Source organism: Xiphias gladius, chromosome 6 (genome assembly GCF_016859285.1).
Source record: "Xiphias gladius isolate SHS-SW01 ecotype Sanya breed wild chromosome 6, ASM1685928v1, whole genome shotgun sequence".
Lineage (NCBI taxonomy): Eukaryota > Metazoa > Chordata > Actinopteri > Istiophoriformes > Xiphiidae > Xiphias > Xiphias gladius.
Window position 1 is genome coordinate 21,430,277 of NC_053405.1, and position 24,420 is coordinate 21,454,696.

Here is a 24,420-nt window from a genome sequence, read left to right on the forward strand (position 1 = left end):
CATTGCAAAGAGGGAGCCTCAAACCACATAAAGTCGGAGGAAAAGTATTTCAGTGCTTCAAAATCAGAGGTATTTCAACGTCAACATCGGGGATTCGGCGGTGACCAAAGTCGCATATAAGAATCAAGTCGTTTTAAGACCTTCCTTTGCCTCCTTAAGGGGGCAAATGAGGAGACGGGGCCGCGTGTGACTGCGTGATGAGCATGTAGGTGCTTTTAATTTTCTGCCCGCTGCAGGTGCACGGGGAGGCGGAAGTGTGCCATCGAGAGCCGCGGGTCACACGGTGAAAACACACGTGTGCGTGGCGGAGGCTTGATTTCTGTGAAGCCGAACAGGGCGAACACGGCTGTTTGCGTCTGTTTGCCTCAGCGACGCGGTGAATTCTCGTTTTCTCAGTCCGTCCTTTTAAAAAAAAAAAAAAAGAAAAGAAAAGAAAAAACATTTTGTTTATTCAAATCAGAGTTTCAGTTCTATGACAGAGTTCCTTGGGTGTAATTCAAGCGGAGTCAAACATCCCAAAACCTTGAGAGAAGAAGAAAAAAAAGACGGGGGGGTAGAGTTTCCCCTTTCTCTGCGTCCTCCCCCTGACGACACCCGAACCGACGCGCACAGACGGTTTGCGGCGAGCTGTCTGTCTCTCAGTCAGTGAGCCTGCGCGGCTCGATGTGTGACAGCAGGAGGAGGGAGACAGACAGACAGTTGCCGTGGCTGAAGGTCGGCCTGGATGGCACCGCGTTCCCGCTGAGCGACGGCGGCAGAGCACCCAAGTGGCGAGTCGGGGGGTGGGTGGGGGGGCTGTGCGTGAAACTCAAAGAAGTCGGGATGGACGGGAAAGGCACGCTGAAGATTTTCCGGAAGAAGCGGGAGCTGATCAAGACGCCGTCCATCTCCAAGAAGAGCCGAGCAGGAAGCCCCGGGCCGCAGAGCAGTGCACCGTCAGTGAGTAGCAGCATCACTTCTGGTTTCTGCCCCTGGTGTGTGTGTGTGTGTGTGTGTGTCAGATGACCTTCAGTTGGAGAGGACGGAGATGCAGAGAGAGGGGCTCCCGACCAGGGTTTATAGTATGTGTATGTGTATGTGTGTGTGTGCGTGTGTGTGTGTGTGTGTGTAAACTCTACTTAAACCAGATGTAAATACTCTGATCAGGTTTTTTTTTTTTTAGCATTAATGAGACCAGTGTGATCAGGGTGTGAAACTGCTATTAAAATTCTCGATGGTTCAGTACAAAAGGGTTGAATATTGAGATAATTGTGTGTGTGTGTTTGGGTGTGTGTGTGTGTGTGTACCTGACGGCATACTGATTCATATCTGGCTCATAGGAAGTAAATCTTGTGTGGGGTTTTTTACCCTTAAAGCAGTGGCAGGCCGGGGTGTGTGAGTGTGAATGCTCTTGCGAGATCGGTTTCAGAAGCTGACTTGTGCGTAGTTAGAATGGGGACAAAGCTGTAGGGGGAAGGAGCATGCTGAAACGTGGTGGTAAAAGTAGCTACAACCCTTACTCTATGAGCCAGAGAGTTAAGAAAGCCGAGCTGAAAGGCAAGGAGAGGCTCGACATACTGCCCAACAAGCACAACGTATGGCTCAAACAGGTATGTGTGTGTGTGACGAGCTTGTGTATGCAACACAAACAGCAAATGTACAGGGATGCTATTCTGCTTTGTGTCGGAATTTATTTGCGACACAAAGCAGAATTTTATTTTATTGAAGTAGTGAGTGGTGTTGCTTGGCTTTGCTGGAGATGCACGTCAGGCCCAAAAACTGCGAGGCACCAGCTGTAGTCTAAGTCTGCCATAACTGGAGAAGTGAGATGCCCTAACCAGGGAAAAAAAAATAAATAAAAAATAAAAAAAAATTCAGTGAATTTTCTAGGCAGATGAGGGTCATTTCTACCTCTGAAAATGTCACTGTTCTTATTCCAAACAGTAAGTGGCATTTCTGTTATTCTACGCTCCGCTCAGTTTGCCACACCCGACAACTGCTTGGAGCCAGGAAGTGTTGCACAACACAACACAGGATCTTGTGAAAGTCTTCATGTGTGTTTACCAACAACGGCACTGCTAATGTTTAAGGCTGCAAAAGCAATGAGGTGTCACATTGCCGTCTTCATGCTGTTCAGGACCTGCTGGAAGGCATAAATCCTGTCTTGACCTTTTTTTTCGCTCTTCCTGTTCCCTCCCAGCTCTCCATCCTCCAGGAGCAGCCTCGGAAAGATGCAGGCGACGTCACCCTCTCCTCTTCCCCCTTATCCTCTTCCTCCTCTTCAACGCTCACCCAAGCCTCTGCGGGGCTCCAGGACCCCTCCATGTCCTGCTCGGGTACCCCGGGCACCCAGCACAGCAAGCTGACGCCGATGCAAGGGATGGGCTGCCCGTCTCCTGTGTCCACCCTGAAGAGACCGACCGCACTGAGCAGACACGCCAGCGCTGCAGGTCTGGCTCAGTCACATTGGCACCTGTTAGTGACACGTCTGTTGTGTATGACCCGTCACTTCTGCACCTGAGCAGAAACAGAACAAAATCAGGAGACAGGCGTCACACATACTGTGCACAAAATATTGCGCACAGCTTCTACGTACCTGAAGTTTAGCAAGCAAATATTTTATTCTTAGCTTTTTAAAGTGTAAATGAAAAAAATTCAGAGTGTAAAAATGGGTAATCTGGAGTAGGTATGCAACTCAACAGTGTTTTTTCAATAAATAATTTAGTCTCCAAAAGTTCCAAATGCAATGAAAAATGCTCCTCCCAGCATCCCGGAGCCCGAGGCGACATCTTTCAGATTATTTGATTTATCTAACCAACAGTCTGAAATTCAAAGACATTCAATTCCCAGTGATATAAAACAGACAAAAGCAATAGTTTGACAATTTGGGAACTCCCCTTAATCAAGAGAAGATTGATACCACACTTAGTTTAGCAGAAAGACTGGAAACAAGGGGAAACGGCTAGCCTGGTTCTGTCTAAAGGGAACAAAATCAGCCAACTAGCGCCTCTAAAGCTCAACTAAATAACACGTTATTCTTCTTTGCTCAATCCTAACAAATACCAAAGCATAAAAATGATTAAAAAATAATTTGCCATTTATGGGGCAACCAGCTGAGACTCCACGAAGTTGCTGGATGCTACAAGTCTTTGTGCTAGGCTAAGCTAACTGAGTCCTGGCTGTAGCCTCATATTTAACTGACGCACATGAGAGTTGTATTGATCTCCTCATCTAGCTAAATCTCTGCTAGAAGGCATATTTGTGGAACTATTCCTTTAAAAATAAGAAACAGAAAAATGTTAAACTTTTTTTTTTTTTTTTTTAATGATTTTTAGCAAAATCGTTGTTGATTAATTCTCTGTCAGTTCTCCACTTATCTGGATGCGAAATGCGTATTTGCTGAACAAGGTGCTCCGTGTCTCCTCAGGGTTCCCGCTCCAGTCATGGGTGTTCACTAAAGGCCAGGGGAAAGGGGCCTTGACCCCAACTCCTCCGTCTGAGAGTCCGGAGAGCACAGCCATTGAAGTTGAAGACATCCCGGCCCTGCTGAGGGACGTGGTACGCTTCGCCGAGGCTGTGGAGAAACTGAAGGATGTGGTGCTGGCAGAAGGTGAAAACTTCCACCAGTCACACATCCACCCACAGGAACCTGCATGATTTAGAGGGTCCCAAATTTCTAGTGGCTCACCTGTCAGTTTGGCTCCTGATTCTCTTGTGAGCTGCTACATTTTTGCCAAATTACAAGTTCCAGAAACTTGTTTGAGGACATGCGTTCTGGGTTGATTTGGGTTTGAACCGAGCGCCCTGGGAAATGAATCCGGGGCCCCCTCCTATGCTGTAATCACAAAGCTGAAGTGCATAATGCTTGTTTTCACCACTGTGGAGACAAAACACAGTTCTCCTTGTGTGTGTAACCAGGTGTGATTTTCAGCTTGTCGCTGGTGACAATATGTCTCTTTGTTTCTCTTTAGCGCCATCGGTTTGTGCTGTGTTCATGTGAGTTTGTCAGTTTGAGGAAAGAACAATACTGTTTGTGTCACCCATTTCCGCATTTGTGTTACACACTCCAGTACATTTCTACATGAGGAATCCACATCTACAAAAGGCCCCTGTCAGTCTGACATCAGTTTTTTTCAATGACGTGTACGATTGGGGGGGGGGGTTCAGAACGACTCTGCACAAGCAAGCTACCAAGTAACTCTGAGCTTCCTCTCTACAAATGAAGGGTTGCGTTTCCGCTGCACCCACTGAGTCGACCGCACTCTCTTCTCCAGCAGGAAGCCAGCTTCTTGTTTACTGCAGCCTTGTACACACACTCCTCTTCCCCTCCTGTGCGATGTAGCGAGGCTTAAGACAGCAAAAGAGCTATACTTTCCTCACAGAGTAAATACCAGTACCAGTACTTGGGTCATCAAGGTCTTACATCAGGTGATTTACTCTGGCTGAAAAGGCTTTTTTCAGAGAGGAGATCTCTGGTTCAGACGAGGCAGAAGAAACTTTATTTTTGTGTATTTCTGTCTGCTGGTATCTGGCTCCGTTGTATCATGTTCTCCACCCAGAGTGAGCTTACTAAACAGGAAGCCATGATGGATAGCCTCTGACAGAACGGCCTCGTCCACACTTCCTCCTCTGATATGCTGGCTACATTGCCGTGCCCCGACGCCTCCCCTTCTTAATCTGCAGCACAATCAGAGTTAAGGCCGTGTGTCCTCCCTGATGCAATCCAGACAGCTCCTTAATCTGGAGCTCCGCTTGCCTTTCTACACACTTGATCTCTTTAGCCTCAAACTGTTTGTGTAAAACCAAGAGTAAGTGTGAGTAAGGTGATTTGCTTTCGTCAGCCACAAAAAGCAGATGTAGCACAGCACCAAAACTGATCTCTAGTTTTGCAAAACAGTCGAAAAGACCACATCCTCTGTGGCACAATGTTCAGGTCACGCTGTTCTTATTGGCCGCTGCTGCTGCTCAAACACTCTGACACACATTTACAGACAGACTGTGGGAGGATGGAGGGACCGGCTGCCCTCTGGCCTCCTCTGAGTAAGTTGCCTCCATTCGAAAAAGGGTATACAGAGGAGTAGGTGGCATCATTGGACAAAAGGTTACGAAACCTGCGCGTGTGTGTGTGTGTGTGTGTGTGTGTGAGAGAGAGTGAGTGGAGGAAATGAGGATGCAGGCTTGAGATGTCAGTAGTGACATGAAATCTTGAGGAGCTGACACTGTGCCGTGACCCGACCTGTCTGCACTCAGACTCTCTGTCTCTCTGCCGTCTCCATTGCGAGCAACAGCAGAAACAAAGACTCCCAGAGACTAAAAGGAATAGTTACACATTTTGGGAAATCTGTTTATTGGCTTTCTTGCAGAGAGTTAGATGAGAAGATCAGTACCACTCTCATATCTGTACAGTGAGTGGGAAGCTAGAGCCAGTAGCCCTTCAGCTTCGCATAAAGACTAGAAACAAGGGGAAACAGCTATCCTGACTCTGTCTAAAGGGACCAAAATCCGCCTACAGCATCTCTAAAGCTCTCTAATTAACACATCATATCTTGTTTGTTTAATCCGTATAAAATTGCAAGTATGGGGTGGGTTGTGTGCTGGACTGTTTCTTGGACAGGAGCATAACTTCCTGGATTTTCCGCCGGTTTCTTGGCAAGAAAGCGAAAAGGCTTTTTTCCTAAAATGTCAAACTATTCCTTTAAAACAGAGTTCACATTTATTACACTTTATTTTTGGTCCAACATTACCATCAGGTTGTGATGCATTTTCTGACTTAACTCTCCATTACTGATGCAATCAAGGACACCTTTGTTTTTTGTTTTTTTGACAGTTGATGCCAGAGCGATTTCACAGTGGTCCTGGTTCACAACTGCATTACAATAATGAAGTAACTTTGAAACAAACATAAAACATTTAAAATTTACCATGTGCCCCGGCCCCCCCTCCCCGATCCAGGTAACACAGAGAGTCGGCGGCCCGTGGCCCATGAGTGTTTGGGGGAGGTCCTGCGGGTGCTGCGCCAGGTCATTAACACCTACCCCCTGCTAAACACCGTGGAGATCCTCACTGCTGCCGGCCATGTCATATCCAAGGTCAAAGGTCAGTCGGGGCAGGGAAACCTTAAGTCATGAACAGGGAATTAATGGAATCAAATGTAGACAGAAGGATGTTTTTTGTAACTACAGGGACAGTATATACAACTATTTTTTATTTTTATTTTTATTTTTTAGGAATTGCTTTGGTAACGTTAACGTCACAGGATTTAATCATCCACAGTTTATACTGATCTTAGAAGCCAACATCCTTAGGTATTATACTGTAGTTGTAATAGTGTGATGTCACTGATGCGCAGGTGTATAAGTTATGTTGGTCTGCAGTGTATTCCTAACCATAACCGAAACCTGAACACATGCACGGTCGGGATTTTTCAGGTTTCCACTATGAGGCCTGTAACGAGGCAGACAAAAAGGACTTTGAGAAGGCGATTGAAACCATTGCAGTTGCTTTTAGCAGCAAGTAAGTATCTGGTACACCTTTTTATAATATGTCTTACTGTAAAATAACAACCTGGTCATCTTATAATAACCCTATTCTAATTACTACTACAGGTACTTGTTATTGGTATAGTTGCCATCCTTGCTCCAAAGACTGTATTAGAGTGCCAGTAATTATAAGCGCCAGTGAAGCCATACCGGTGTCCAAATACTTCTTTTACAGACAGGATGGGCAGTGCTATTTGCGTGCGTGTTTTTTAATGTGTCCAAAGCAGTCTGTTGTTGGGAATGAGAGAGAGAAGTGCAGTGATGCTGACACATTTGCATGAGGCAGAGCTGAAAACAGGAAGTGGTTTTTCTTCTGCTGTATGCAACATAACCAAAACTTGAATATGCTTTTCACTAACTGGCTGCTAAACAGATTTCTATAGACTGGGGAGAGGATATATCACGACACTGTTCACTTGATTTGAGATGCTTGAGAGGAATTAAGACCAAATCAATTATTAAATGTGGCAACATTGAAATCTTCAAACCTGTATTTCCAAGACTAACTTTTTTTTTTTTACCTGACCGTTTTCAGTCTTTAAAAGTAATATCTTGACAGTTCAAAGTAAACTTTCAGTTGATAAAAGTAATTGTTTCATGTGTCATTGAGGTATACTGTGCCAACAGTTAATCACATGCTTGTCGGCAGTATTTTAGGGTTTAGATATCTGTCACAGGAGGAAGTGAGCTGGCAGACACAGTTGAAATCTGCCTGGCAAGCCTGTTTCCTCATTCTCTCCTCTGTTTGATTCTTTTTCTGTCATGAACTGAAAAACACTAAGATGGAGACGGCACTTTTTTTGTATCTTAGCAGACAAGTCAACTAAAAGAGGAATGTCACAATAATTACAATTAAGTAATTTGACGTACAATACGTAGAGAAAAAGATCAAACCTAGTAGACAAAAGTAACTTTTTTTTTTATCACTTCTGTCTCCAGTGTACCTGTACTACAATAGCAGAGGCGTCTTCCTCTTTTTTTTTTTTTTCCTTTTTAATTTAAAAAATTTGCTCTACGTGTCCCTTGCTGGTCTTTTTTGCTTTTGCAACAGATGATTATGATTGAAAAGTATGACTCTTGCCACATCCATATTACATATGCAGTATATTCTTGCCGATGTATAAGTGTGTTTGTTATTTTCTTCTCAGTGTGTCTGAACTGCTGATGGGAGAGGTGGACAGTAGCACGCTGCTCTCCCTACTGCCCACCGAGAGAAGCAGGGTGGGTGAACGTTTATCACAAAGCAACCAATCTGCCAGTTTTAAAAAAAACCATAGGGCTATCTTAACACAGAGCTCATCTGCAACTATGTAAAAGTTTCGTACACCTCAATTAAATATCACGCTACATAAAGTGATTTCCACTCCCAGCTTTCCACTGGGTGTAGAAAAAAAATCCCTGAGTTGATGGTTAGCCTTGATCGGTGTTTGTCGGTAATGAATCATCTTTTTGCTGTGTAGTCGATGGAGAACTTGTACGCTGCGACAGGCCAGGGAGCAGTGAGCAGCCAGCTCAACAGCATCCTGCAGAACGTGGGTAGGCAATCAGTCAGTCTTCCACTCCCGCTCCAGCTTTGGCTGACTCTTTTTAGAAACTCACAGCTGCCATTTGTGACATTTGTGCACATCTGTCCTTCCATTCGCTCTTAATATATGCCTTTGAGTGGCTTTATGTATGTCTTTGATATATTTAGATGTTTCTAATGTAAATGGATGTACACACAGTAGTGATCCAACCTTTATTCAGATCATGAAACCGTTTACATTTGTTGTTCCACACACTGGATGTCTGGTAGGTCCCGCTCTGCTCACATAAACACCTCGGTGCACTCGTTTGTTTTACTGGAAGAGTGATACCCTGATGGGTGACCTACGTTTGTGTGTTGATGTGTAGGCCGAGTGGAGGAAGTGGATGTGGTCCTCCAGCACAGTGAGGGAGGGGTGGACTCGGCTCTGCTCTACACCAAAAGCATTTCCAAGTACATGAAGGACCTGATCAGCTACGTGGAGAAGAGAATTTCACTGGGTAATTTGTAGAGCCAAAGAAGGAGTGGATTAACCAATAAGTCGATACAGTGAAAATTAATTTCTGACAATGTTATTTGACTGTCAGAAAAATAAGCAATTTTAAGACATAAATTTAACCATTTTATAAGCTATGTTATTCATCAAGATTAGAAAATGAATAGCTCAATAAGTTGTTGCAGCATTTGTAACTGAGCCATTGTACACTTGAATACACATTGTCCCCTCCATTATGTTGTTGATTGTGTTCCTCTATTTTACCAGAGACCGAGTTCTCCAAAGGCCTCCAGAGACTATACCAGTCCTGCAAACACAGCATAACACATGTAAAGCTTTTTTTTTTTTTTCTTCAACCACCATGTCTCAGTGATTAAATGTTAAAAGCTAGAATAAATTTAAATCAGTATCACAATATGTCCATCAGATTTTGTTGAATATCAGACCTTTACTTTCTGTGTTGTTTTCGCTCCCTCCAGCCCCACATGCCCCTTTTCTCCATCTACTCTCTGGCTCTGGAGCAGGACCAGGAGCAGAGTGTAGGGCTGCAGCAGGCCAACACCACCCTGCACACCCAGACCTTCATCCAGGTAAAAATCTGTTGCATCATGAACCCTTTACAACATCTGTGAGCTCTGTAAGGTCTTAGATCACCCTGCAACAGTTGCTGCTGTTAATACTGGACTGTCCTGCTGCTGTGCACATCGTGTTGGTCTGTCAATGTGTTTGCCTGTGCAGCCTCTGATGCAGCGTAAACAGGAGCATGAAAAGAGACGGAAGGAGATCAAGGAACAGTGGATTCGAGCTAGGAGAAAACTGGTACAATCTTGTATTCCATATCCGTATATGTGCACAGATGTAGCAGTAGACTTTCATTTATCTCTAACAATAAGAAACAGAAACGACCAAAAATGATGTCTTTGTTTAGATGGACTGTGAAGTAAACCTGCGGAAGGCCAAGCAAGCCTACATGGCCCGCTGTGAAGAGTACGACAAGGCCAAAACCGCGGCCTGCCGAGCTGAGGAGGAGGGAGGAGGTTCTACAGCAAAATCTGTGGAGAAGAAGAAGCGATTAGAGGAAGAGGCTCGCAATAAGGTTTTTATCAACAACTTTATTTTATTGCTGCTTCTGCAGTTTCAGAGCTTTATCACTGTGGGGAGAAAAATGACAATGATTTACATGTTAAATCATTTAAAAACTAGCAGTTCTTTTTCAGGGAAATGTTGTTATGCAGAATTGAAATGATCTTATCTGGCTGTCACGATGGATACTGCTAATCTGACAGATTACAAAAGAAAAAAACAGAAAAACAGAGGTGAATTGAAAAAATGTGTGTGTGTTTGTGTGTGCGTGCGTGTGTACACGCAGGCAGACGAAGCGGAGGCCACCTACCGGACATGTATAGCAGATGCCACCACTCAGCAGCTGGAGCTGGAGCACACAAAGGTCACAGTGCTGAGACAGCTGCAGGACGTCATCAAACAGAGCGACCAGACGCTCCGCTCGGTCAGAAGAATCACAAATAACCAGACACATGTACACACAGAAACCACCGGTCCTCAGTGCTACAGTCAGGATAGTGTCAACTGCTGAACCTCTCTATATCTTCTGTTTGTCGGCTCCCCCTCCAGGCGACCATCTCCTACTATCAGCTCATGCACATGCAGACGGTGGCCTTGCCCGTCCACTACCAGACTCTGTGTGAGAGCAGTAAGCTGTATGACCCAGGCCAGCAGTACGCCGCCCACGTGCGAGACCTGCAGTTACCGGAGCAACCCAATGTTCACTACACATTCGAGGCCTACTCCCCCTCCAGCTCATCATCACTGTAAGAGCTTCAATCAGAGCCACAGTTATCCAGGTTTTCAACTGAAATCTTAAAGGAAATGTATTACTTTTTTTTTTAATACTTATTCACTTGTTCCGCTGAGAGTTAACTCTTGACATAAATAGAACAAGTGTGTTTTCCAGACTGCTAAACTATTCCTATCAAATATTTTAAATTAAAAAAAAAAAAAATACCACTTTGAATATATTTAGCATCTTTTAATTCCCCATTGGTGCAGCCATGGCCACAGAGCAAGGAATGACAGTTTCAACACGGAGCAGACGAGCCACACAGACAGTCCTGCCACCGGCGTGGAGACAGCAGCTAGTGACAACAGAGACACGGAGGCTCACCGCAACAGTAAGCGACACCTGCTGCTGCTGCTGTAGATGTCACTCTGCTGTTATTTTAATGATGATAATAATAATGATGATGATGATAATTATGATGATGATGATGATGATTATGATTACTATTATTATTGAGACATCCAGCCTGTTGAGTTTTTGCCTGTAGTTCATTTGTCCATTTCACTGCATATGTCAAGAGTAAACAGCGATTAAAAGTCGACACAGTTTTGATAGTTTTTTAATGTAGAATTTTACATTCATAACAAAGTGGGACAAAATGGGCTAGAAAATGTCTGGAAGGATTGTATTTAGTCATGTTAAGTCATTACTCCTATACTGACTTCCAAATACTTCTCCCTTTGCTATTCCCAGGGCAGGGCCACAAGTCATGGAGCTCAACAGTGAGCGATGACAGCGTTGTGGTAGATGGAGGCCTAGAGTCTCCTACTGCCAGCACAAGTAAGCAAGAACTCACGCTGTAACATATCTCATTTATACTTAACTATAAGGAGAAACTTAAATGCTTTTTCTCTGCTGAAATCTTCTCAAAAGCACACAGTCAGTCTGAGAAAATGTATTTAAGGTGTATTTTTATTGTAGGTGACATCAGTAAAATGACTCGGACACCATCCACTGGAACAATGTCGTCTAATGAGGATGCAGATGAGAAAGACGGGAATGTAGCTTCATTTGAAAGTCCAAGTAAGTTTTTCAGATTGTCTTGTATTTTGATTTACCTGTGTAATTGTGTGGCTAGATTGAGAGAAAACATGGGCTCTGATTTTTCTGGAGTGTGTATGATGAGGAATCTTTCTCTCCAGATATTAATGGCATGGATCCTGATGTGGTGGTCTCCACCAGACCTTTCCGTAAAATCGGCCTATCCAAAGCAGCACAGACCCACCGATTGAGGAAGCTGCGGACTCCTGCAAAGTGCCGCGAGTGCGACAGCTATGTTTACTTCCAGGGCGCCGAGTGTGAGGAGGCGAGTTCTTTATCATGTTTCCAAACATCCGACCCGCAGAGAGAAATTTGTCTCCTGAGAAGTACTTCAGGATTTCAATGTAGAGCTCTTGAAGTATCTCACTGATGCTTTAGACAAGGTTCATCAAGTCAGCGCCTTCTTTTCTGTCCACACAGTGTTTCCTATCGTGTCACAAGCGCTGTCTGGAGACTCTGGCCATCCAGTGTGGCCATAAGAAGCTGCAGGGCCGTCTGCAGTTGTTCGGCAGGGAGTTCACTCAGGTAGCCAGCTGTGCCAGTGACGGCATCCCCTTCATCATCACCAAGTGCATTTCTGAGATAGAGAGACGGGCACTCAAGATGAAGGTGAGAGCATGCATTTATAGTGTCTGTTAAAATTCTGATGGTCCGAATCTTTGCCTCAGCCACAGAGAAGAATTTGTCTAAACTGTCTGGTATGAACCACTGCTTCCTCCTTGCAGGGCATCTACAGAGTGAATGGGGTGAAGACTCGTGTTGAGAAACTGTGTCAGGCCTTTGAGAATGGCAAGGAGCTGGTCGAGCTCTCCCAGTGTTCCCCACACGACATCAGCAACGTTCTCAAGCTTTACCTCAGACAGGTACAGATGCACGCGAGCACATGCAGACATATTTTCGAGTGACTTGCGGCAGCTACCATAGCAGCAGCTAATCGGGATTGTGGGAATTATTTGCTTTAAAGTTATTTGTGAGGTTCTCTTGCTCCACCATACATGAAATGTTGTGTGTTCGTGCTCAGTTTAGCCCCTCTAAAACACTTTGTTTTATGTTTCACCCCCAGCTGCCAGAGCCCATCATGCTGTTCCGCCTGTACAACAGCCTAATGGGTTTGGCCAAAGAGAGTCTGCAGAGTGAAGCGGACACACCAGAGGGACAGGAGGCCGAGTCAACCAGTGTTAACCCAGCAGTGGGCAGGGGGCCTGAGCTGGTGGATCTTGGTCCTGACACCGATCCAGAGGTCCTGGTGCTGGTGGACAAGCTAAAGGAGCTTCTAAAGGAGCTGCCCAAGGCTAACATCGCTACACTGCGCTACATCATTCGCCACCTCCGAAGGTCCGTTATTATGCCACTCTTCTGCGGAACAAGAAGAAAATGAAAAAACCTGGCTCTGTTAAATTTAATTAGGTGCAGAAATGTATTCCTGATCCTTCCTCTAACTTCCTCCTTCCAGGATCGCAGAACTGGAGGATGATAACAAGATGAGTCCCAGTAACCTGGGGATTGTGTTTGGGCCCTCCCTGATGCGTCCCCGTCCAACCGGGGCCACGATATCCCTTTCCTCTCTGGTTGATTACCCCCACCAGGCCCGCATCGTGGAGGCCCTCATAGTCTTTTATTCATCCATCTTCCAGTCCAAAACTTCTCAGTCCCACAAAACCTGCCGCTCTTCCTCCACCTCCACTCAGCAGGTAGGGCTCCCTGTGTACTGAGGGTGGATATTCATTTTTTGAATTATGTATCTGCAGCAGACAGTAAGTCTTATAATTTTATAATACAGGCAGTAACTTCATGAACGCTGAAATACACTGCTGAGCCTGTTTCAGGTGTTGTAACTAACTTTATATGAACCTTTAAAGGCAGTATACGAATAGGTAATGAATGTGACCGCCTACTGTTGGCTCATTTTTCATTTGCATGGCCGCACATTGTCAGTTTAAAACTGACCTGGGCCTCCATGTGCGAGCTAATCTCAGTACCAAAGATAGCAATATCATGTCCTGTGTATCCTCTGTATTCCTATGTAATACTTCTAAACACTAATTTAAAAAGGGGTTGCCAGTGAATGCATCTTTAAATACAAGAAATGTTTATTTGGAAAATGTCAGTTTGTGAAAGAAAAGGCAACCTGCTATGTGTCATAAGGGTAATTAATTTACGAGCATGAACAAAACCTGGCGTAAAAGCAAAATAAAATGGAAGTATTAAAATGTCAGAACATGCATTTCCCCATCCAGAGTTATGGCCTATGGTCATGATTCATTTGAATCCTGCACTTACCTCCTCTTTGCAGTTTGCATTTGATACTCTGTCAAAACAAAAGAACATTTTCACATTATGTGTCTTGTTGATAACAATCTCATCATTTCCTCCCTCTTCTGGTTCCAGGGTACTGCTGCAGATGACAAGATGGGGAGCTCTGCCGATGGAGAAGAGGATGGAGGCAGAGAGGAGCAGAGTAAACCAGACTCTGACAAGATGGAGGAGGGGTGTGGTGAGTTTTCATAAAGACTACGTATGCATAATACTGTTGTAAACTCAAAAACTTCTCCTCTTAGCTCCCACTGAATTACTGGTGTTTTTTAAAGTAGGTGGAATACATATTGATCACTCCTAAACATGTAAAAATCTCTAAAATGTGGCCTCAGTGTTTAACAGCTGTCACCTCTGTCTGACCACTGGCGTCCTTATGTCCATTCAGAAAGTTCGTTGGGCTCCAGTGAGCAGCTCCCCGACTCTGACTCAGAGCTAGATGAAAGCGGCCAGAGGACTGCACACTCCCGCAGCCTGATGAAGCAGGAGAGCGAGATGAGCATGGACGACGACCAGCTGAGCTACAGGGACAGCCTGGACCTGTCAAGCCAGTCTGCAACCCACACCGACCCAGAACAAGATGCGGATCAGGACCAGGACAACCCAGAGGGAGGAGAGCCACCTGCTCTGCCAGACAGTGGGCCCCCAGATGACAACACAGGGGCAGAGCAGATACTGAACGCTTCTCTGGCTGAGCTCAACGTCAACCAGTCCAACAACAACTACCCTTATTCCCCTGCTTTAAGCCGGTCAGAGCTTCCAGCGGCACGTCTGTACGGAAAGAAATTACCCCTGACAAGGAACAGGGACAGCGAGCCTGAGTTTGTCTGATAACATTATCAAAATATCAGTGTGTGTGTGTGAAATCTGAGATTAAGTTTAGTGACAGGAATCTGTTTTTTATACATAAAAATCTCTCCGTATCAGGTTTCCCTGGATTTTGATGTAAAAATCTAAATTTTAAATACACGATATGTGGGGTTTTTTTGTTTTTTGTTTTACCTTGTAGATGTTTGCAGCTGTATTGATCTATCCTGGCGGTGAAACCTCTGCATGCTTACTGATGTCTAATGCAATTACTCCTGACTCAAATGATATGGAAGTGTACTTAAGTTTGTTTCTCTTTTTAAAATGTTTTACTCATTGCTCTTACAATCGTAAGGAAAAGTGGGTAGCAGTCACACTCAAGTGTGTGCAATGCAAAATTTTTAAGTAAATTCTCTTTTGAGTGCTGCTGGTTTCATTTCAGCACTAGAATTTAAAAAAATAAATTTAACAAGTTTATTAATGTTGCCTGTATCGCCTTTGATTGTTTGATCTATTTTAATAAAAATTCTTATTTTAAACTTCTGTTATTCCATTTATAATCTGGATTTGATATATTATTTGTCTATTTTACAGGCCAGAGTAAAGACAAATGGGCAGGAACAAAATACCCCAAATTAGTGTAGTTACTACCACTGGTGACAATTCTCGGTGACAAACATTCACTTCCTAGTACTGGTGAGGGCACTAGAGGAACAGTTTACTACAGTGGGTGGTAACTTTGATCTGTGATGTGAGGGAGAATAAGGAACCAGCTCTAAACGCTTCAGCCTACAGGAGCTACAGCATGGCTTTCAAAAGGAAAAAAAAGGTAGGCATCGAAAACAATTACAGCCTGATAGAAAAATTAAACATATGTTTCCTGTTTTAAGTAAAAATTCGTTTTTGAAGTGTATATAAAGGGTGAGATTACGTGTACCAAATCAGGTCAAAGACAATATTTAATTCCATTTTGAATCATTTATTTTACAAAATCCAAAATTACATGAAATATTTAAATCTAAACTCAAAAAGCAGGATGATGATTTATAGATGAGTGATGAAAGACGTAACATCTTTTCAGTTTCCCTCTCTGGTCCTCCTAAATGTTGATCCAGATGAACATCTAGAAAAAGCATATATTTTATTTAAAGCATCTACACACGCACACATTTTTGCTGATTACACCTGTTGTCTCAGATGAGTGGGCACATACAGACAGTATTTGTTTTACTGATATCTCTATGACTTTCCCATGCAGATGTATCTATGAAGCCAATATTACAAGCTGGTATTATCAAAATGACAGTCTCCTAAATACAAATTTATTCCATATAACAAACCTGTTCGTCACTGGACCAGTCTGTATGTGATGTACCTCCCAGCTGTTTCACTAGGTCTGATGATTTTTACTACCTGGAAAAGTTGAAGAAAAATTGATTTTAGGCTGGAATCTGGCATAATCCACACCGCTGACAGTCTTCTATCTCACTGTCAGACGGTAAAATGAATTATGTGTTTGACTGTGTTTGCATATTGGCAGACATTTATTCAAATGGCGATAGCTGCTGTCACACATTAAATGCAAATAACAATGTCCATGTGTATTAAATGATAAGTCCAGTTTATTTTAGCGTGGATCTTATTTTTGTAGTTTTAGCTATTATTCATATCAATAATAATAACACTTTATGAGATTTGGGAACACAGCAACATCACTACAAAGTACAACAGGGCAAAAATACGACCCACTTGGTACAAAAAAAGCATAAGTATCCTTTAAATGTCTTCAAACCTCATGTCTTGTAACTACAAATGGGTCTAAAAAGCCGTATATTACACAACACCGTGCAGCCATGTGTGGATGCATATTTCATACATTATGTCAATTAAAAATGTCTCCTAGCTGTTTTACCTGCCCTCTTTTCAAGCCAAAGTAGCGAGCCACGGGGTCCCCAGCCTGGATCCTCGGCAACTGACTCTCTTTTAATTTACTGAGGTAAAAATGTTAAGGAAGGACAACAAATGCATATTTTCTTGAGGTGCTGAGTATTATAAAGACACAAGGCGCAGCTCAGTGGTTGACTTTAGGTAAATCAACTGCAGTTTTATAGGATACTATCTTGCCAGAAGTTCAGTCACTTCCTCTTTTGTCATAACAATATGCTCTGGAACAAGCTGAAAGACAAAGAAGAAATTCATCAAACACAAAAAATACCATCTGAGGCCAATCTGTAAGATCATTTTGAAATATAGTGTTGATGGGATAATATAATTTTCAGTATGTTGTTTACCTCGTGCTCTGTAATGTTAATAAGCAGCTCCTGTTGTAGAAACTGCTCCAATATGTATTTGGGTGCCATGTCGACTAGAGACTGTAAGGAGACATTTCCATATATATTTTTACCAAGAGAGCAACATACACACAGAGAGAAAGTGAAATCATGACAAAACAGTCCCAGCATAATCACAGGAGACCTGCTTTTTCCTTTTCATCAAGGAAATTTTGGTGTTTTTATTACCTTAAATTGACGTTTACCTGTTTTGCTGAGGGTGTCATGCCCATCTGAACAACAATGATGGCTCGCGTGATGTTCTCTTCCTGCATCCTCTGACAGTACATCTTAATCGTCTTGATTCCAACTTTGGGCTCCTCTGAAAAGTGAAGAAAAACTGACTCAATCTCATCACACAGATGCACGTGTTGTACACAACAAACACAAAGTCAAGGCTCAACAGTTTGACTCACAAGTAAAGATAATATACTGGCGTCATCTTTACTTCCGGGACGTTTTGTGTATTTATACATGGGAATGTTGGGTATTTAGTATCTAATATTGGCTGTGCACCTACCAGGAAAGAAAACAAACATCTGGTCGGTGGGGTCATCGTTGTGTGCCACCAGCACAGTGAGGTCTGTGCGTCTAGGGCGACCCTCGCTGGGTTTGTCACCAAACTGACTCTTGAACTCCTCCAGTGTCTGGTCCAACTCGTCCTGTGTCACCAGGTAGCCTCTATCATGGCACAGCTGAGGGCACGGAGGTGAGGCCATAAGGCCAGTGAGTGTACGAGGCAAACCATAATAATGTTTAAAAAGCGAATTAGAACAGACCAAAGCTCTGCTTTGCTTCGCAGCCTGCGGGCAGCGCTTCCTTAAAAAGTTCATCTTACAGTCTCTTGCTCTGCACAGCAGACAGGAGACAGCTAACAGCTAGCTGTACCAGTACAAACACTTACTCAGAGTCAGCTTCATCACACTTAAAATCTCCGACATAAACAAACAGCTTGCCTGTAAACAAGCTACAGACCACCCTAAACCGACGATAAAAATCAACAAACCCCCCGAGTACAACATTACAGAGCGGAACCACGGTTTAAGCTAAACTACATGCTAAGCTAGCAAGCTAAAAAAAAAACAACACACACTAAATCTAACGCACCTGCATGATGGTTTTGCGAATCTTCCATAGTCTGTATGTCTCCTCTTCATCATCCATATCGTCTCAAACGTTTCACTTATTTTAGATTTATTCCAAATATTTTTATTTTTGTTTATCACTCAGCTCCAGCGGACGACGCGACGCACGTTTTCGTTTACCGACTCAGTCTGATGACGTCGGCACTGACTGGTAGTGTATTGGTGGAGCTTGACAAAAAGCTACGTTTGTAATAATAATAATAATTATAATAATAATAATAATAATAATAATAATAATGATGATGATGATGATGATGATGATGATGATGATATTATTGATAATAATAATAATCTATGAGCCTTGTATTGACCCGCCTATGTCCTCCGTCCAACCACCGCTGTTTCAAACTGCAGGGCGGAGTCTGTAGCTCCAGTGTAACAGTAGACCAGTACAAATGTGGCCTCTGCTCTAACAAAAATGAGGCCGTTAGCTGTGTTTTTGATATTTGGGGCACTGGCGTGCAGCGGAGTACTCTGGGCGATGGTACTGTTCTATATATTATCCACAACGGTAACGTAAACCAATACGGTACATAGCATGTGTAACATGCTGTTACCGACCGACGCAACAGCAGCTCACATTCTTTCATAAATTATGCATACTATCAATAACGGTTGATATTTTCAGAGCCCGTGTTGTACCGGTAAAGCTACCGACATCTGAATCGACATTTTCTGTATTTTACTTGTGCTCCTCGAGGCTCTGCGGAACACACCCGACAATCCCACGGTGTCTCGAAACCTGTCTTGTGGTCGCACGACCATAAGCAGCCTACACACTGGCAGAGCACTGCAGCAGCAGCAGCAGCAGCAGTAGCAGTGGCTGCTGGTGTAGGCAGATAAGCTTATCATCCCGAAGGAGCACAGCAACAGGCGCTGTCATCAGGTTTTATGATACAGGAGCATGTCAGCACCTTTTCTGTTACAGCTGATAATAAATTATTAGTGGTGGAAAATGATATTCAGGTTTAGGTAATAGTTGGGTTACTTAGGTAAAAGAAGCAATACCGAGCCATTAAGTGGAGGTAAAAAAAACTTCAAGTGTCAAAAGTATAAGTACATATTAGGCGACAAAATGGCCAATTTGGTTTATATTAAATTACTGAATTATAAGTACTGATTCCTTATCGTGTAAGTAGCATTTTAATGTTGGTGGTGTTTATTTGAACTACTCTTGTATAATGTCTGTATTGCAATGCATCACATTTTATAAGATGATAATGTGTAAGATATTGACCTTCAAAGTAACTAACAGTATCTGTTCAATGAAATGCACGAGGGAACTAAAAAGCGCAGTCTTTCTCTTTGAAATGTAGTGGAGTAGGATAAGACAGACGAACAGAAAGTACTGAAGTGAAGTACAAATGTGTCAGAGCTGTACAGACATGCAGTGCTGGAGTAAAGATACTTAGTTAGCTTCCACCACTGAAAACGGTTTTAAATAAATACACAATTATTTCCTGAATATAAAGGGAGCTCCTGGCCCTGGATGCCTGCTCAGTTTTATCATGCAAAAATACGTTTGTACTAATCATTTTCTTCCCTATTATATCTCTAATTGACAATAGTATATCTAAAAAAAATTCATTACTTTCCCTCTCAGAACATATTTAATTTGTCATTTTCATTAACATATATTTTTAGCTGGTTTATTGTATGTTTTGAATCACACAGTAGTCTGTCTGTAAACATTTAAATAAATATAAAGTAATTTTTCTGCACTGGTGCCTGTTTGTAACCATTTTTCAGTACTAAGCCATGAAGCATGATTTCCGCACAGACTTGGCAGAAAAATGTAAAATAATCAATTATAAATCAGATCAACATGTTGCCCAGTCACCCACTTTGTTGTGTAATGCCCAGAATTTCCACCAGTATTACCAGGCTGTAATTTAGCAACACGTTATGGAAAAGTACTTGGCCAGAAACACAGATTGTTAGCAATTTCTAATTGTTTAAAACACTGACGCTCATGTTTTCCCAGATTAAGATTACTGGGTAGAATGAAGAAATGTTTTTGGCTTTTATGTCAGAGTGAGACTTAGGAGGTTATGTATGCTGCAAATCCTGCCAATTCACTGATGTAAACTTTTTGTTTTTCACTCTTATATCAGGCACATTATATAATGGGTTTATGAATCCCCCCTACTGCTCTTTGCCCCGGCCACATGGAGCTCCATCTCCCATGGCCTACTTTTTTGCTTTTATAACAGTCTTCATGAGTTTATGATAATGTTGTGAACTGTGGACTACACGTGCATGTCTGACGTGGATGCTTTAAGTCAGCAGCAGAGAGGGGCCTATTGGCTAGTCAGAGCCTATCAATTCTATTAATGATCACCCGCTCCCTTTACATGAGGACACTGGAACGTCTGCTCTCTCAGTAGTGGGATTGTGGTCCAACAGTGAGGGTATAAAGCCACCGACTGGTTTAGAGATTTGATCGCTCTCTGCCTTCAGAGGACCTTACTGAAGGGCAGTCATGCGCCTGATACGGTCCACTGTCCTTTTCTCTGTCCTGCTGCAGGCTATGGTAAGAAAGAATTACATTTGGACTGAAACTCTGGTTTATACTGAAGGGCTGGAGCTTGTTTTTCTGGGATGTCGGATTTTTTTTTTTATTTATTTATTTTTTTTCTAAATTGAATTCAACAGTGATAAAAGATCTAACAAACATTTGGGAATTTGACGTGTTCTTTATACGTTTGCTTTGTATTTTCATTTAGTTTATGATTAATGTATGATGTAATGTATTTATATACTCTCGTAATGAATTGAACCCAGTTGAAATTCAACCTCTTTAGTTTTTTAAAGATTCTTCAAGGGCAATGCTTGTATTTCATGAATATCGGTGCTCTGTCAGCTGGAACATAGTTTTTGTTATATAAAATTCATACGGCAGGATAGAAGCATCAATGTTGGCACATCCCTTCTTACAAACAATACCTGACTATGCTATTTGGAATTAAGCTCCCATCACTCAAGTCTTTCTGTTACTCCTCTTTCTTCCTAACAGTCTGCCCCGACAGTGGACGGGCAGACGGCCACGTCTATTTACGACTTCTCAGCAATGGATATTGATGGCAATGTGGTTTCCCTGGAAAAATACAGGTAAATCGATGTATGATATATTCTCTCCCTAAATTCTGCTGCTACATCCCATTATAAGTCCACCATCAATAAAACATTATGGATGTGTCTCTTTTATATTTTCAGGGGGAACGTTGTTATCATCACCAATGTTGCCTCTAAATGAGGCAAAACCCCAGTAAACTACTCTCAGCTTGCGCAGATGCACGCCAGGTATGCTGAGAGAGGTTTACGCATCCTTGCCTTCCCCTCCAACCAGTTTGGGAACCAGGTACACTAACATATGAGTGTTTTATTGACGTGGCATGATAGGACAGGCCTGAGATTGCGATCTGAAAATTTGACATTATGTATATGTGAAACAACAGCGTCAAATACATGAGAGGTTCGCCGTGTTCTTTACTGATAAAGATGGGAGAGTTTATTCACAAAATATTTTAGAACTATGGTATTTATGTCCAAGGAAAAAGTAACATCATATTGTGGTAAATTAAACCAATTTATGTTTCATTACCACTGGTTTAGTGGTTTTCTTATTTTAGAAATGGCACTTGTGACATGTATAATTTGATATACAGGATATCCACAGGGCACTGAGATCAGCTCTGGGCTTGACTAGTGCTCACCACTTTGCTCATTTCTCACTTGTTTTACTTTGAAGGAGCCTGGGAATGAATCCCAGATCAAACAGTTTGCCCAGTCTTACAACGCTCAGTTTGACATGTTCAGTAAGATCGATGTGAACGGGGCCAATGCTCACCCTCTGTGGAAGTGGTTGAAGGAGCAGCCCAAGGGGAGAGGCTTGTTTGGAAAGTAAGTGGCGAGCACATAAATCACCGAACACTGGGGCAAAGAGATGGGGCGGCACTTATCTTATCATGAAACCAAGCCTTGTGTGGGCAAGTTATACTAGAATGTTGACACTGTAATGACATGAAACTTAGACACAAACAAATAAATGTCTTTGATTGTTCACTAAGTGATTAGTCTCTAAAATATATGATTTTCTTTCATTCCTGCAGTAGTATCAAGTGGAATTTCACTAAGGTAAATGTTTATTATCAGTTATTTATTATATATTTAAACATCACCAGAGTTGATAGAGCAAACAATTAATCATCTATGCTTGTAATTGTGTACATCAGTGCTAAGCTGGTACCCTCTCCCTACAGTATAGCATCCCATATTAGAAGGTATAGAAGAGTTATTGGAAGAAACCTATGAATGCTTTTCATTAATTCTCATATTCTAAAAGTAAAACACATAATAATTCTTTGATAGTAATTTTTCTTTTTTCTTCCTCTCTAGTTTTTGATCAATAGAGAGGGGCAGGTGGTGAAGAGATACGGACCCCTGGATGATCCAAGTGTATGTATAAATATCTTACAGATACTTGAGTGTTTATAGCTTGACCGTAGTACATTTTGTATATCCTTTTATTTTTAGCTTTCCTATGTGGCTGTGTAATCCTTTGCTTTCAGAGGCCCGGTAACACCAAGAAGACCTTTACTGTTTTTTTGTTTGTTTTTTTAAACTGGCCAGATATAACATTGTGTGCAGATGAAAATTATGCTGTTGTGTTGTAAATATGAACGAGTTAAAGCAAAAAGGATGAATAAGGTAATTGAATAAACAAAACACCAAGACTGAGAGAGGACATCCTTTAGGAGTTAACATGAAATTTACCTTTCATATAAATTGCCGTTATCTCAAGCCCATAACTTACCAAACAGTGCAAGATATGTACGCTGCTATAGCTGTAACTGTGTGTTATGTCTTTCCAAGTATTATTAATACACTTTCGTTAGGACAGGTAATAAATTCCAACTTCTACTCTTGCTTTCTTTCCAGGTGGTGGAGAGGGATCTTCCCCAATACCTTTAAACACCTAATGGATGACTGATACCTAGCTGATTGATGCTCCATCCATTTTGTCTGTCCATCGTCCTTTCCCCCCTTTTCTCTGCCTCTTCAAGCATCAGTGGATATAGTTTGGTTCCACCCCAGACCAGTGACGGTCTGCTCAAAAACCCGCGTGGCGGACAGGGCAGATCTGATGAAAATGGCGTGCAAACCTCCTGGGAGGATTACCAAGCTTATGTTCATTAGTTTCTCTGGAGAGAAGGAGAAAGGATCCCTTAATCCATCATTTATACTTGTAGTAGATTAATGCGTGGCATTGTTTTAAGAATAAAGTGCACTGAGATTTTATTCGAATTATATTTCGTCTGTCATGTTTATTGTCTGTCACTAAACCAAGAGACCAGGGATTTTTCAAGTGTAAATATTGGTGTTGCTTGTAGAATAGTTGAGGTTCATGTGCACAACAATCTTTCATTTTGTACAATAGAAATGGTTAAAATTGACTCAAAATCCATTTCTGTCATACTGAAAAATGTAAGTGTGTGAGTCAGAAAACCCTTAACAAGTGAGCGCTAGAGCTTAAAATGAAACTGTGGGTTTTGTCCTTCTGGGTAGAAAAATGTACCATGTAACAATCTCATCTATTGGTCAGTGGATTCATACATTCATCACCTCAATGCTTAGATGACATGTACAGATTTATAGATATCATGTTACCTTTAGGGAGGAAGATACTGTCTCATGTCTAGTCTTCTAGGTTCCAACACAGTAGAGATGGTTGTAGAGACGGTGATTAATCCCTTAGACCGTCCCATACAAACTATAATTGCATAGACTTTGAGTAAAAAACTCACAAAGCATTAATTTTGGAGAAGACTAGGCGAGTGGGACCCTAAAGGAGTCACAAGATTAATCTCAAGGATTGCCAGATGATTAAAAAGATGGGTAACAAAACCAATATTCTGCTACACAAAAACATTAATTTCAAATCTTTGAATTTTTCTTTCTTCTATAGTTTAACCTCAGTCCTCTACAAATAATTTAGGGAAAACCACTCTTTGATTGAATTGCTTACAATTCATAAAAATTAAACCTGTGATGAGGGGTGACATGAGGACATGGCTTGCAGTGAGGTAATAGGGATCAGAAGCAAATATTTAAAAAAAAGTGGAGAACCCCTGGCTTAGGTTAGACTAAACGCATCCTTGTGAGAAGCCTTATCAAGCCATAAGAGTCAAAAGACTCAAGCAGAGAAATAATCTACTTCCTTGTGCTTTTGCCTGAGAAAAAATACAGTTGCCTATTAATAATCCCATGATAGACTACGACTAATGCAAACCAGGTCGAAGGAAGTGGCTTTGAGGTCCTGATAGAAGTTTTTTTTTCTGCTCTGTGTACACAAGGGCGATGGACGAAAACAGTGGTGTGATGTTT

At 42.2% G+C, this 24,420-nt stretch overlaps 3 protein-coding genes across 10 annotated transcripts; 2 read left to right on the forward strand and 1 right to left on the reverse strand.

The window, feature by feature from the left end:
• The first annotated feature begins 223 nt into the window (after positions 1–223).
• arhgap45b (Rho GTPase activating protein 45b) lies at positions 224–15,097 on the forward strand. Of its 2 annotated transcripts, none has more exons than XM_040128379.1 (24): positions 224–939; positions 2,180–2,429; positions 3,407–3,589; positions 5,932–6,075; positions 6,408–6,492; positions 7,667–7,739; positions 7,979–8,054; positions 8,412–8,543; positions 8,807–8,868; positions 9,019–9,129; positions 9,278–9,358; positions 9,468–9,635; positions 9,909–10,046; positions 10,172–10,368; positions 10,607–10,728; positions 11,091–11,177; positions 11,319–11,420; positions 11,540–11,703; positions 11,859–12,047; positions 12,164–12,301; positions 12,502–12,773; positions 12,892–13,129; positions 13,827–13,932; positions 14,140–15,097. In XM_040128379.1, exons 1-24 carry the CDS (start codon positions 664–666, stop codon positions 14,580–14,582), a joined length of 3,837 nt encoding a protein of 1,278 aa, XP_039984313.1. In that variant the 5' UTR covers positions 224–663; the 3' UTR covers positions 14,583–15,097. The 2 variants fall into 2 exon arrangements, with proteins under 2 accessions (XP_039984313.1, XP_039984314.1); XM_040128380.1 differs by lacking the exon at positions 224–939 and adding an exon at positions 1,176–1,589.
• A 236-nt stretch (positions 15,098–15,333) lies between these two features.
• Positions 15,334–23,340, forward strand: gpx4a (glutathione peroxidase 4a). 7 transcript variants are annotated; one of them, XM_040129023.1, is made up of 7 exons: positions 18,388–18,544; positions 21,050–21,144; positions 21,250–21,394; positions 21,785–21,936; positions 22,146–22,170; positions 22,432–22,491; positions 22,975–23,340. In XM_040129023.1, exons 1-7 carry the CDS (start codon positions 18,452–18,454, stop codon positions 23,005–23,007), a joined length of 603 nt encoding a protein of 200 aa, XP_039984957.1. In that variant the 5' UTR covers positions 18,388–18,451; the 3' UTR covers positions 23,008–23,340. The 7 variants fall into 7 exon arrangements, with proteins under 7 accessions (XP_039984962.1, XP_039984957.1, XP_039984959.1 ...); XM_040129025.1 differs by having other exon boundaries at positions 18,388–18,517; XM_040129027.1 differs by lacking the exon at positions 18,388–18,544 and adding an exon at positions 19,080–20,566.
• Positions 15,558–18,190, reverse strand: polr2eb (RNA polymerase II, I and III subunit E, b). The gene is made up of 8 exons (XM_040129020.1): positions 17,996–18,190; positions 17,409–17,583; positions 17,095–17,210; positions 16,850–16,930; positions 16,675–16,733; positions 16,471–16,549; positions 15,899–15,971; positions 15,558–15,681 (listed from the first exon to the last, which is right to left on the reverse strand). Exons 1-7 carry the CDS (start codon positions 18,050–18,052, stop codon positions 15,906–15,908), a joined length of 633 nt encoding a protein of 210 aa, XP_039984954.1. The 5' UTR covers positions 18,053–18,190; the 3' UTR covers positions 15,558–15,681; positions 15,899–15,905.
• Positions 23,341–24,420: the final 1,080 nt, after the last annotated feature.

Bases quoted from the DNA above. Each gene is read 5' to 3' on its own strand.
- arhgap45b (XM_040128379.1), top strand. From the start codon at position 664: ATGTGTGACAGCAGGAGGAGGGAGACAGACAGACAGTTGCCGTGGCTG. The intron at 7,740-7,978 runs GTGGGTGAACGT...TTTGCTGTGTAG, and splicing joins TGCCCACCGAGAGAAGCAGG to TCGATGGAGAACTTGTACGC. The intron at 11,178-11,318 runs GTAAGCAAGAAC...TTTTTATTGTAG, and splicing joins GTCTCCTACTGCCAGCACAA to GTGACATCAGTAAAATGACT.
- polr2eb (XM_040129020.1), bottom strand. From the start codon at position 18,052: ATGGATGATGAAGAGGAGACATACAGACTATGGAAGATTCGCAAAACC. The intron at 17,584-17,995 runs GTGCGTTAGATT...CCGTGCCCTCAG, and splicing joins TTCGCAAAACCATCATGCAG to CTGTGCCATGATAGAGGCTA. The intron at 16,734-16,849 runs GTAAACAACATA...TTTGTCTTTCAG, and splicing joins TTAACATTACAGAGCACGAG to CTTGTTCCAGAGCATATTGT.